The 14,237-nt window shown below is 41.4% G+C and overlaps 1 protein-coding gene across 1 annotated transcript; it reads left to right on the plus strand.

Annotated features, from left to right (window-relative positions):
* The first annotated feature begins 1,913 nt into the window (after positions 1–1,913).
* LOC111149523 (olfactory receptor 5A1-like) lies at positions 1,914–2,876 on the plus strand. The gene has a single exon (XM_022506620.1). It carries the CDS (start codon positions 1,914–1,916, stop codon positions 2,874–2,876), a length of 963 nt encoding a protein of 320 aa, XP_022362328.1.
* The last annotated feature ends 11,361 nt before the right edge of the window (positions 2,877–14,237 follow it).

Below are 14,237 nucleotides of genomic sequence, written 5' to 3' on the forward strand. Positions count from 1 at the left end.
CTCCTTAACATGATATTTACCCAGAAAATACTTGTCAAGCATCCACTATGTGCCAGGTATTGGTGTGGGTGCTTGCGATACTTCAGTGAACAAAAGAGACAAAAATTCCTGCAAATCCTGGTCTTCCTTGAGCTTACATTCTAGTAAAGTGAGACAGACAATCAACTATCAATAACCAATCAATTACATGCAATAGGAGAAGGTGATAAGTCTTATAAAAAGAGCAGAACAGGGTAAAGGGGGACAGAAATGAAGTGAAAAGAAGAGTGAAATTAAATATGAATACGCATGTACATGTATGCAGTTATATGCATAGTATATGCAATTGTACATATATATGAAACAATTAAACAACTCTTTTTGCCCTCTTTACTTTTGCTTTCAAAGATCTCTCACAATTGCCCACCTCCCACTGTCACTCAAAACTAGACTTTTGTTAATCTTTTAATCCTGCTCACCCTATGCTCCTACCAGGATGACATTTTTAAGGTGTCCCAAGACTATCCACTCCTCTGCTTTTGCAACTGATTTTCCCATCTTTAATATAAAGTTCTCTGAATCAACTGCCACCAACCCCCTTACACACCAAATTTTTATCCTGCTAATCCTTTGTTCACTGTTGGAACCCTCCTCAAACACATCTCTCGGAAGCCTCCAGCTTTGGTGCCCAGGATACAGGCACCGTACAAACACTTCCCTCAAGGCACCTGTCACATTGTGCTGTGGTTTATCTGTTTCCTGTCCGTTCCATGCCTTATGCTGAATATTTTGAACATAATAATGAAGTTTTATTCCTTTCTACATCATCCGCATTTAGCTCTAGCAAACATAGGTTTGTGATCCGTTGATAATATTTGTGCTAAATGAGCACTGGTACTTCCTAGTGTTGAATTTTTTTAAAAAGATTTATTGTAGAGAGAGATGAGTGTGAGCATGGAGGGGGAGCAAAGGGAGAGAGAGAAAGAGAGAGAGAAGCAGACTCCACGCCGAGTGCGGGGCTCAATCTCAGGACCCTGAGATCATGACCTGAGCAGAAATCAAGAGTCAGATGCTTAACCAACTGAACCTCCCAGATGCCCTGAACTTCTATTTTTAACTCCTTTCTTTAATCTTTAAAGGGGATGCCAGTGTTTCACACCTCTACATGCTTCATGTCACTGATTAAAAAAGAAAGAACACCTTGACCCCATGAGAGCTGGTCAGAACAAATTATGATGATAAGAAACACAGAATTGCCTCCCTGGGTATTTCAATTTCTACATATTTATTTTCTTTTTTAAAAAAAGAAAGAAGTATCCAGCACAAATCTGAGTAGTTCAATAATCCAACCACAGTGCTTAGAAGCAAGTGAAAAAAAGGGGGGGTATTTAGTTCAAGTACTGTTAATAACTTCCTTCAGAAATATGGTGGCAGGGGTGCCTGGGTGGCTCAGTGGGTTAAAGCCTCTGCCTTCAGCTCAGGTCATGATCCCAGGTTCCTGGGATCAAGTCCTGCATCTGGCTCTCTGCTCAGCAGGGGGCCTGCTTCCTTCTCTCTCTCTACCTGCTTCTCTGCCTACGTGATTTCTCTGTCAAATAAATAAATAAATAAAATCTTTAAAAAGAAAAAAAAGAAAGAAATGTGGTGGCATTGGCAGTGAAGGTGATAATCCAGACAATGCAAAAATGCCAGTCCTTTCTGAGCTGTCAGTTTTGCATGAACAGGGTATCAGAATCCATGATCTCCATAAAAGACCCAATAAATGCTGTAGAGAGGAATTCCGCATTGGAGGGAGGTAGGACATTTGCTTTCCAGTGTTTCTTGTGACTTGGGAACTCTATGATTCCATGGCAGAACAAAGTGGTTTCTTAACCTGGATTTTCATTCCCCAGGAATCTCCTTTTGGGGCTCTGCTGGCAGCAGAGGAAAGATACATGGCTGTGGGAAGGAACATCAGCATGACAACCAATTTCATACTTTTGGGATTTTCAGAAAGTCCAGAGCTACAGGTTGTCCTTTTTGTGTTGTTTTTGGGGATCTACTCCATGACTGTGGCTTGGAACCTGGGCCTCATTGTCTTGATCCGACTGGAGTCATGCCTCCATTCTCCCATGTACTTCTTTCTTGGCAACCTGTCCTTTGTTGACATCTCATATACATCCACCATTGCTCCCAAGATGCTCTGCGACTTCTTCAAGCAGCAGAAGACAATCTCCTTTGTGGGCTGTGCTGCCCAGTTTTTCTTCTTCATTGGTATGGGGGGCACTGAATGCTGTCTCCTGGCAGCCATGGCATATGACCGGTATGCTGCCATCTCCCACCCTCTTCTCTACACAGCCCTCATGTCACCCACCATCTGTTTGGGGATGGTCATTACAGCATACACTGGAGGGTTGCTCACTGGACTGGTCCAAACAAGCTCCATATTCCAGCTGCGTTTCTGTGGGTCACGAGTCATTAACCACTTTTTCTGTGACCTGCCACCTCTGCTTGTCTTATCTTGCTCTAGTACCTTCCTCAGCCAGGTAGTGAACTTTCTTGTTGTGTGTGCAGTTGGTGGGACATCAGCTCTTGTTGTCCTGGTGTCCTATGGCTACATCATTGCTGCTGTCATGAAGATCCGTTCAACCCAAGGGCAGATGAAGGCTTTCAACACCTGTGCCTCTCATCTGACCACAGTAATTCTCTTCTATGGCTCTGGTCTCTTTTCATATCTCCATTCAAGTGCTGGCTACTCACAGGACCAAGACAAGGTGGTGTCTGTGTTCTATGGAGCTGTGATTCCCATGATGAATCCCATTATATATAGTTTGAGAAACAAGGAGATCAAAGATGCATTGAAAAAACTCAAGGACAGGAAGAAGCAGATGTCCTCTCTGTGTCTTGTAGTTCCTTGAGTAAAAAAAAAAAAAAAAAATCTTAAGTTCTGCTATATGCAAATAGGCATAATAATAAGTTGGTCACAGAATCTGAGTAATGAAGAAGTTATTTCAAGCAACACCCCTAACCTACATGTCTACTGTCCAATTAGGCTCAACAAAGGTTTTTCTTCCCTTTACCTTTCTTGTCATGGACTGATGCAGTTTCGATTTTGGTCACTTGCAATAGAAAACAAATATTCTTTTCGATAACATTCTTTAGCTCTGTGGCAACAGACACTGGGCCCAGGATGCCATGTCTTAGAGTCAGTTGGGTCATAACCCCAGGACCACAAGCATCCACTACAGACCTCTTTACAATATAACATGGCTCATACCAACCCATTCACCACTTGACACAAGTTTTCTGCTCCCCTGGCCTTGGATTCCTTCCTACCCAAGTGTTGATACTGACCAGGAAGGTGACTCTGGTTAATGAACCTGATTGCTCTAACTGGTTGGGTCTAGCAATAGTTGCTCAGAGCCAGGAGAGAAATAGCATACCTCTAATCTATGCCCAAGATGAACCAATGTCATTTGTGTGGGGTCATGAAGTCCACTGAGCCAGAAACAGGAGCCCAGACCAGCAGATCCAAAGTTGTAATGTCACAGTGAGCAAAAAGCAGAGATAAGTTTAAGTAAGAAATTAGAGTGCCAAGCATTTCATTTTCGTGACTTAAACCACTTAGTGGTTGGGTGGGACCACCTGGTTTAAGGAATAGGATCAGGGAAAAGAGGCTTCCCCTGGAAACTCTTAATTCCTTATCTGCTCCCTGAACAGTTCTCACTCTTGGTGCTGTGTGGATATTTCCTCTCTGTCCTCACCCCAATCTCAACTTACTTTCACTTTGTGTTGTAGAGTTTTTATCTTATCTCCTGTCTCTCTGGAATTTGACCTCAGCCTGTCCCATGAATCTGATATCCCTGCTTTCATTTTTATGCTTTATCTCAGAAGGAACCCCACTCCATGACATGAAATGGGACAACCAAGTCAATGAGCCGACCTGAATGTGGATTTTAAATAATCTTTGATCCTATTTTTACAAGATGGTTCTTGAGCAAAGACAAACATTTCTGAAGTACCAATTCTTTAATGGTTGTGTATATAAGTTGGGGTGAATCATGACAGCCATTCCTAAGTCATATCAAGTTTGACTCTAAATAGTCTGCTTCAAGCCTTCTTTCAATTCATGCTGTTATTGGTTCTAGTCTCTGACTACATGCATTATTTGAAAAGTGTTCCTCGTTCCTTGACTTCTCCAAACCAGGTTAAGAATTACAGCAATGTCACAGAAGATTACCTGTTGTATGATTTGATTACAGGAGATTTCTAAAAAAGACTAACTGTAGAAATGGAAACACATTGGTGGTCACCTAGAGCTGGTGGTGGGAAGAGGTATCAACCATAAATGGGGAAGAGGAAACCCTGGGGGGTGACGGAAGTATTCTAAAACTGGATCATGGCGGTAACTCTGCAATTATATAATTCTGCTAAAAACTCATCAAACCTTACATTTAAAATGGGTGAATTTTAATGCATGTAAATTGTGCCTCGATAAAGCTTTTAAAAATAAGTGATAAACTATGAAGCAACAACAATAAAACAGGAAGAACAGGAAACCAACGCTGTTAGCTGGCTTTCAAGAGAAGAACAGAAACATGTATTGTCCCATTTTTATGCATTAGGACAGTAAGAAACAGTGACATGCCTGATGTCACACAGCTGGTAAGTGATAGAACCCAGATGTGAACCTTAACTCTTTGACCCCAAACCCATGTTGCTGACCCCTCCACTACGTGAACTTTCTTCCCTGTTGCGTGACCTGCCCCCAGTCAGCTCCACTGTGTACAGATCCATCATGAGGGACTCTGTTCACATTGCAATGTGATCAGAATGCTTATCTGAATGACATGTAAGCAAGAGACCCTCTGAGGTCTGATGTCCTTGGACAGTTCATTTAAGTTGCTGTTGTTACTCTCCTGTGAGAGTGGTGTGCTGAGGGCTTCATTTGGTGGTTTTTGTGTGTTGCTCATCTGGCAGAGACTTACTACTCTACAAGTTCCTACAGATGGCTTTATTTCCTATTGCTATTCAATTAGTCTTGAACAAGGAAAAAAAAAGAGTTGCAGCAATGTGTTCCCATCACATCCTCTATTTCTACCAGCAGCTGTGACGCTTTCTTATTTTGTCTTGGTCCGTGAGTAGTCTTCTCCCTGAGTTGTTAACATCTGTGTAAACTGCTCTCTATTAAAACATAGACGTGACTGAGGCAAACTATGTGCTTAATACATATTTGTCTAATATATGAATAAAATCCAAATTCACTTGGCAGATAATTTTGAGATTTTACGCCAAAAGAAGGGAGTTAACACTTAATAGATGCTTATTATATGCCGGGCATTGTGCCCAGCAGTTTTTAAACATTCTGTTTCAAGTCCTTTTTTTTTTTTATTGATTTATTTATTTTAGAGAAAGAGGGAGAGAGAGAGAATGAGGAGGGGCAGAGGGAAAAGGAGAAAGAAATCCTTTTATTGACATGGGGCTCATCCCAGGACCCTGACACCACAATCTGAGCCAAAATCAAGAATGGACTGAGCCACACAGGTGACCCAAACCATAATATTTGCACAGATTCCTTGCTGGAAAAAAGGTTTTTAACACTAGAGGTAAGAAAATGTTTCCTTTGACCATAGTTCTCATTTTCAGTTCCTTCTTGCACTCCCCAAGAGGCAACGACTGTTATGTTAGCGTGTAAATTTATAGTTTTTCTTCAGATTCATATCCATACCAACATATAATATTGCTTTATGTGGCTCAGTGTGTGTTTACATAAATGGTATCATACTGAATGATCCTTCCACACCCTGTTTTTTTCCTTTTTTTAATTTTTGATTTTATTTTACTTTTTCAGTGTTCCAAGATTCATTGTTTATGTACCACATCAGTGCTCCATGCATACCCTGTTGGGTTTGGATTTTTTTTTTTTTTTCATTTAGCGTTATTTTTTGGAACTCTTTCCATGCAATACATTTAAATCTACCTCAGTCTTTTAAATCATTTAACGGAATTGTCACACCAGAATTCATGTAATTATTCTGCTTTGATGGACATTTGGGTAGTTTCCAGTTTTTGTTAGTTTATTATGAACAGTGTTGTAATATACGTGCTGATACGTACCTCTTTGTGCTAACGCCCAATTTTTCTGGTAGAAACAGAGAAGTTGAATTGCTATTTATAGGATTTGTCTATTTTTAAACTTTAATAGACACTGCCAAACTCTCTCTAAAGTGGCTACCAATGGATATTCCTGCCAACGACATTCTAGGGCACCTGTCTCCTCATACCCTTGATGAAGGATGATATTAACAAAACTTTCCTACTTGATAACCTCTTTATATGTATTCTTTTAACCCTTAAAATGATCTTGCTGGATAAGATTGTTTTATTTACATACAATGTACTACATACCATATAAAGACTATCTACACTCTTTTTTCAGTTCTTACAACCACATATAGGGGTTTTAACCATTTTTATCTAAGAAATGAAATATTTAAGGCTCAGGAAAGGTCACATAAACACAAAGGCACACACCAACAAGTGAGGGAGATCCTAAGTGCATATCTACACGACACTAAAACATTAATTGAAAATATGCATTCTCACATGGATGTTTGGCAGTATCCAGAAATGAAGAAGAAAATATTAAAGCACATTCTGTCAAAAAGTATTTTCTCAAGTCATGCATAATTTACGTGCAGAAAAAGAAAGGAGAACTGACTTTTGTTAAATAGCTATGGCCAGTTTTGATAAGATCACTTATGTTACATACCAGGAATGACAAGCTTTATTTAAAACAGCATTATCCAGAAATGGATTTCTCAATGGGACAGTTTTATAAACGGCTTTATTCTCAAGTGATCTTGAAACAAGGGAGAAACAAAAATGTTAAAACAAAAACAGAATGGAATTGATAACAAATCCATAACATTTTTCAAAGGTAACAGGAATGACGATGTTCTATCCCAACTTAGAGCATTTGCATCTAGATTTAGATAAAGATTTAGATAAAGAAACGTCCAGTTGTGCTGTAGTCTCTGGTGAAGGAGAACGGTCTCAAGTAGCTAAAAAGTTCTGAGCAGAATCTGTGACTCATCTGTAGCAAGAATTTGGATCATCTGGCACACACTCTTACTCTTTTGTTTTTTTTTTAAGATTTTATTTATTTATTTGACAGAGATCACAAGTAGGCAGAGAAGCAGGGTCCCCACTGAGCAGAGGAGAGGAGGAAGCAGGCTCCCCACTGAGCAGAGAGCCCGACGCAGGGCTCGATCCCAGGACCCTGGGATCATGACCCAAGCCGAAGGTAGAGGCTTTAACCCACTGAGCCACCCAGGTGCCCCATACACTCTTATTCTTATCCATGGTTCTCTTCTGCATCCCTGCTTTGTGTCTCTCACAATTCTTTATTCTATTACCATGTATATTTTATATATCTCTGCAAACTGCTCAAATATTTGGGAACAAAGTAGAATATAAAAATGTCTGAGAGTTTGCTTTACACACTAGGTTGGTGCATTTTTTAAAAAATTGTATTTAAATTAAATTTAGGTAACATATACTGTAGTATTAGTTTCAGGGGTAGAATTTAGTGGTTCATCAGTTACGTATAACACCCAGTGCTCACTACATCAAGTGCCCTCCTTAATGCCCGTCACCCAATTACCCCAAGCCCCACTTGCCTCCCCTCTAGCAACCCTTCCTCAGTTTGTTTGCTACAGTTAAGCCTCTTATGGTTAAAAAAAAATTAAAAAGTCCCTTATGGTTTGCCTCCCTCTCTGTTTTTATCTTATTTTTCCTTCACTTCCCCTATGTTCACCTGTTTTGTTTCTTTCCACATATGAGTGAAATCATATGGTATTTGTCTTTCTCTGACTGACTTGTTTTGTTCAGCCTTATACCCTCTACTTTCATCCACATCCTTCCAAGTGGCAAGATTTCATTCTTTTTGAGGGCTGAGTTATATTCCATTTCCATTTTCTTTATTCATTCATCTGTTGATGGGCATCTGGGCTCTTTCCATAGTTTGACTATTGTGGATGTTGCTGCTATAAACTTTGGGGTGCAGGTGCCCCTTTGAATCACTATGTTTGTAACCTTTGAATAAATACCAGTAGTGCAATTACTGGGTCATAAGGTAGCTCTATTTTTACGTTTTTGAGGAACCTCCGTACTGTTTTCCAGAGTGGCTGCGCCAGCTTCCATTCCCACCAACAGTGTAAGAGGGTTCCCCTTTCTCCGTTTCCTTGACATTTCCTGACTTTCTCTGTATCCTGTCATTTCCTGACTTGCTATTTTAGCCATTCTGACTGGTGTGGGGGTATCTCATTGTGGTTTTGACTTGTATTTCCCTGATGCTGAGTGATGTTGAGCATTTTTACCTGTGCTGTTAGACCATCCCAGTCAAGAAATGGGTTGGTCCGTTTGAAAGGGAATTAGTCATGTAGGTAGCTGATGTCTCTGACCTTTGCTCCAATCCCACCCTTGTTCCTACTCTGTTGTCATCCTAGACTTCCTCCTCATAATTCTCCCAGTTCCCTCTCAGTCTCTGTCTCTGTCTCTTTCTCTGAGCTTCTGTGTATCTCTCTGTCTGTCTTGGAGGACGATCCTGACCCCCTGGTCCAAGCTGAGGCCCTCCCGAATGTTCTCTTTGTCCTCCATACTTCCCTTTCATACAGTTCATCATTGTTCAATGTCTGTCTTCCCATTAGACTACAATTTCCACAGCAAAGCAAATGGTATCTGACACATACTATGTGCACAATAAATTTTTGTGAGTACATTAATCATATAACTATATCTCAGAAAGTTTTTAGAGCTGTAAATGGCCTACCAGTGACTAATCTGTTCCACTCCTCTCTTTGCACTAATAAAGACTTGAAGCTCTGGGGTGGGTGAAGTAATTTGCTAATGGCTCCTAACTGTTTAGTGAAAGCACCCCCTTTCCAGGCAGCCGCCTTCCAAGCGCTCCACAATAGCTGACGGTGGCCTGTCAACAGCTTCTCTGAGATGAGGTGAAACGGCTCTAACACACTGTGGGCCAAGGATCTTTGCTTCACAGTTTGGCAACTCTCACTTCCTGTTTTTGGGGAAATCATGTCACTCAGCTCTGTTGCATGAATTTCATGGCTAGGAAAACTTTCCTGCTTCTGATCATAACTGTAATGTCTCACTGGAAGAAACTGGAGAAAGTATATGTTGTTTCATGCTGTTTCCACACCATGTTCCAGGGATCTCGAGGGTCTGCACAGGACTTTTGCAAGAGGCGAGGAGGAGAGGAAGCCACTGGGCTTTGGGTCCCTGGCCCTTGTTCAATCAATCAAGGCAGTCCCCCCGCCAACCTTTTTTTACATCTTTAAATATTAGTTTCTGTGTAAACTTGCATTTGAAAATAAAGTTTCCACTGCTAAAATTATGGTTATAATCCATAAATTTAATACAGTCCTCTAATTTTGTGAATGAAGAAGCGACAGGCAGAGGAAGAGAAACAATTCGCAAGAGAACGACAAGTCTGGGATTCAAGCTTACTTCTCCAGACTCCCACTGCCTGGACTGTGCCCTTTACACACACACACACACACACACACTCTCACACAAACCCACACAAACTCACAGTACTCTCTCACACACACAATACACTCATACACAATCACACAACATTTATATACATGCACACACACACACACACAAACGCACACACCATGGAGGTGAAGGGGAAGGATGAAGAGGTGGTTCTTGTTCACATCCCAATACCAATGAAGCTGGTCTCAGGCCTCTCTCCACCCCAGGAGCTTGGCTTGCTTCACCCTTCCCTCTCTCTACCCTACTTATGCAGTGACCAGCTGCTCTCCTCCCTTCTCCCTGCTCAGGAAAAGTTCTGTTCTTGTCACTTTGTGAGAATAGCTAGTCTCCATCTTGTCCCAGGGGTGCAGCAAGAGGGAAAATCAGGTCACATGGGAAGCCTGAGCTCTCCCAGCAGGAACAGAGTTGTTGCCTATAGAAAAAGGACTTCAGACTTCAGTGAAGGAGTCTTCTTACTGGGAGGAAGGGTTTGATAGCAGGAAAGTTTGCCTCCCAAAGCCCTGATACCACAGTACGTGTGTGACCCCCAAAGTCTATCTGTGAGAAATCACCATACAAAGTAACCACAACAAGGCAGACTGTGGCTGGATGAGCTGACTCAACCAGTAGATTCCCCTCCCCCTTAGGCACACACACAGGGACACATTTCTTCCAACACAAAGGTTCAAGCTCAAAAACCAAGGAAGAGAAATATTTAGGTGCCAGAAAGAGAGAACTTGAAATCAGGGCAGCCAGTGGGAGCTGAAGTTCTATGGCTAAGGAGCATTCTGAGTCACAGTGGGCTCCTGGGGTATTAGGGGCTGTGGGAGGTGATCCAGGTCACTGGACCCATGTACAATATTCACAGGGGACTGGAAGTCAAGAGAGGCTGTCTGTCTCAGCCACCACCTGCAGATGAGAAACACTCCACCCTCTTGCCTGTGGGAAATGGTCGTACTGTTTGCCATCTTCTAAGAAATGTCAGAACCCCAGGCCTGTGTTCATGCAGATGTGAGGTCTTACTTCACACTGAGGCCAAACAAAGAAATTAACAGGAATAGTGGTCCAGCAGGAGTGTCAGGCCTCAGCAGAGACAAATTTAAAACCACTTTGGAGGGACAACTGCACAAACCAGAGCAAACCCCCGTGGAAAAGGAGCTCAAGAGTCATAAGTTACAAACCACACAAGGAAACAAGCCAGAAAGAGGAAGTAGCATTGGGAACAACAAGTGGGAAAATGTACATGCCATGACCCAGATGGGACAGATTATCCTCAACATTTATTAGTAAAAGATCACAAAAGATCACCTAGTAAAAGGCAAAGCTTTCAGCTGAAGCAAGTTAACTGGATTGTGGACCCATGGACCGTGCATCATGCCGGTGCTGCAAAGGAGCTCAACAAACTGTTATTTTATAGATGCAGAAACAGAGATTTAGAGAGGGGAAGTGACTTATCTAAGGTCACCAGCAGGCTAGTTGGCAGATGAAGAACGGAATCCAAATCTCCAGAATTCTAGCCCTGTGCTACTTTTACTGCCCCATGGTGTCCTAATTTCCCAGTCAGATATGAAAAACCTAGCTTCAAGAGAGGACCAGGAGGAAACAGAGACAGAAAGACATTCTTGAGACTTTCCTAAGACTCTAAGTCCAGAACCAAGGCCCTCGGTCTCGGTAGCCAAGCTCAGATTTGGTTCTGTAACACTAGAAATTTTAAATAAAACCCCTCCTATTTTCTTTTGCATTATGCTGACCTGTTTCTCTTTCCTGCTCTTCCTCTACCTTCCTTAGTCCCTGTCCTGACTGTCAGCATGAAGGAATTGTCATCAGAATTAGGGCAGGTCAGTTCTGGTAGTTTCTTCTTCCTACTCAACTTCTACCCCACCCTCTAGACAGGCCCTGCTTGCCACTGTGCAAGAGGATCACGGAGAGGGAAGAGGGAGGAGGGGAGGGGTGAGATCTGGTACCTTTAAGCCAGCCTCATTAGCTGCAGGTACTGGGCAGGGATGGGAATGAAGGTGAGTATGGAAGTGGATATGGATTCAGTCCTTCAGGGCCAGAGCTTTCAACACTGGTTCAGACATAAATAAGGCAAAAGCTCTTGGCATGTAGGAGTACTGCTTCTGGGCTTTTATAAGTCATTTGTTACTTAAAACACTAGGCTTACACAATCCCTGATTCACCCAGGATACAATTATAGATCAGAAAATTAAATTATTTTATAATAAGAAATAACAAAGACACAGTGTCAGAGTAAGTGCTCAGAAATATTGGTGTATATTGGAAGGGGAGGTGAACCATGAGAGACTATGGACTCTGAAAAACAATCTGAGGGTTTTGAAGGGGCGGGGGGTGGGAGGTTGGGGGAACCAGGTGGTGGGTATTGGAGAGGGCACGGATTGCATGGAGCACTGGGTGTGGTGCAAAAACAATGAATGCTGTTACGTTGAAAAATAAAAAAAATAAAAAAAATTTTTAAAAAAGCTCACCTCATACGTTTAACTATTTAAAAAAAAAGAAAAAGAAATATTGGTGTAGAGTAAGTCTCAGAGTAAGTGCTCAGAAATATTGGTGTAGATTGAAATAAAAATCCTATAATGTTGCTTCGAATTGAATATTCATTTCCAACCATTCATGGCCTGACTTTCCAGAGATGTGTTTGAGAATCGTTGTCAGCTTTGTCTGCTCTATTAATTTATTTACTTGTTCAATAGTAACAAATGATGCTAGGTACCAGATACTGCACTAGACCCTGTAATACAAAAATGAAGTGAAAGGACACGGTCTCTTCCCATAAGGAGCTCACAATTTACTGGAAGAGAAGACAATGACAATGAAGAGAAGACAAATGACTACATTTGTCAAACAAGAAGGTCATTAAAATATACTGTGACAAATGCAAGAGATGTTATAGAGCACGTAAGAGGGACATTATAATATTAACTAATGTTCCACATTAATTAATGTTTCATTGGGAAATACAACCCCAGGACAGCAAAGGTAAAGGCATAAGGGAGCTAAGGCAGGGACAAAGACAAAGCAAACTAAGTGGGTATATTACTGAGCTGATCACAGCTTAAGGAAAGATACAGTTGTGTAGTATCTTTGCACAAATCACATGAAGCAACCAGTCCTCCAAATGGTCCATTGGAAGGAAGACCAAATTATTTGCCAGATCCCACCTATCTCTTGTCTCTAATTCAATAATGTTTACTGGCACATGGAATTAGGTTCTCTGTACTTCAAGACTGCATTATCCAGTTCCTCTGGCCAACTACCAGAGAAGCCATATCCCATATGGCCCAGTGCTATAGCTGAGTTCAATATGAGGAAGGAGCCAAAGTCTCTTTGGGTCCAGTAGTGTTTATGGTCTCCAGATACAACATAAGATGTCAAAAGACCACTATTCAGTTTGGGTTTGCCTCCATAACACCCACTAATAAATACGTGGTCAAAATCTACTTACATGTTCACATTCTTCATTTCTCCCTGCTCTAATCCCTGGTAAATGCCATTCTACTTTCAGTCTCTATGAATTTGCTTATTCTAGGAACCCCATATAAGTGGAATCAGTCCTTTTTTTGGTCTGTCTAGTCCCAATTTTGACAAATGTCGGAATGCTGGCATAAATGTGGATTCTTGTCTTCAACCTCAAACATAAATTGGATTCTCCTCCTAAATGGAATGTCTTGCCCTGTTTGTGCCATAACCTCGGGCCCTGGAGGTCTCTGCCGTTGACTTTTCTGGTATCTCATTAATAGAATTCTAAGATTGCAAGGTTCTTACTACATTTGTCCTTTTAGTCAGCTATTTTTTCCAACAAATATTTATTGACTACCTACTACGTGTCAGATGCTTTTTTACAGAAGACTTATATTCATGTGGATAGGCTGTGAAAATATTGAAATATATTCTTCTTTTAGGTTAACAGGTACTTTTCCCAGCCTACCAAGTACCCTATCTGCTCTGATCTCTGCCTTAGAAACCCTGAAATTCTTCATGACCCACCAATAAAGGAATAATTGGGTCAACAAGAGGCCTCTAGGACCCTCAGACTATGGTCCTCACCCATTCTGATTAGTCATTAAATAAGATAGACTTAATCATACTCCCCCAGGACTTCCAGGATGGTGGGCATGTAAGCCAACCACCTTCTCTTGCTTGGATGTGATATAGAACATCGTTGTCAAGGTGGCCATAGCCCCAAAGTCTGATCTCAGCCCCCAGAAAGTTCAAAATGACAATTTGAGTTCAGTTGAAGAAAATGCTTTCTAAGAATCAGAATTATCTGCAGACAATAGGTAGATGTCCTGGAGGTATCCAAGCCGAGGTTGGATTATATTGAATTGTTGACACTGTATTGGAGGTGGCTCAAGCCTTGGCTGGGAGAGCACATCTGCTCCAATTATGGGATTCTATAATTTTATGATTCTAAATTGGTCATCAGTGAATTACAGACCACAGCCAAAATCCAGCCCCACCCCACCCCATTTTGGTAAATAAAGATTTATTGGAACACAGCATACCCATTCATTTATGTATCATCTACTTTTAAATTACAAGGGCAGAATTGAGTAGTTACCACAGAGATCATCTGGTTGCAAAGCCTGAATTTTTTTACTCACCAGCCATCTACAGCAAAAACTTGTCAGCCCCATTCTAAAAGACTCCTAGGATGAATTCTTTGATAAAGCAACCAATTACTTCTAATTTACCTCTGT

This window comes from Enhydra lutris, unplaced genomic scaffold, assembly GCF_002288905.1.
Source record: "Enhydra lutris kenyoni isolate GAN:26980312 unplaced genomic scaffold, ASM228890v2 scaffoldscaffold22, whole genome shotgun sequence".
NCBI classification, from domain to species: domain Eukaryota; kingdom Metazoa; phylum Chordata; class Mammalia; order Carnivora; family Mustelidae; genus Enhydra; species Enhydra lutris.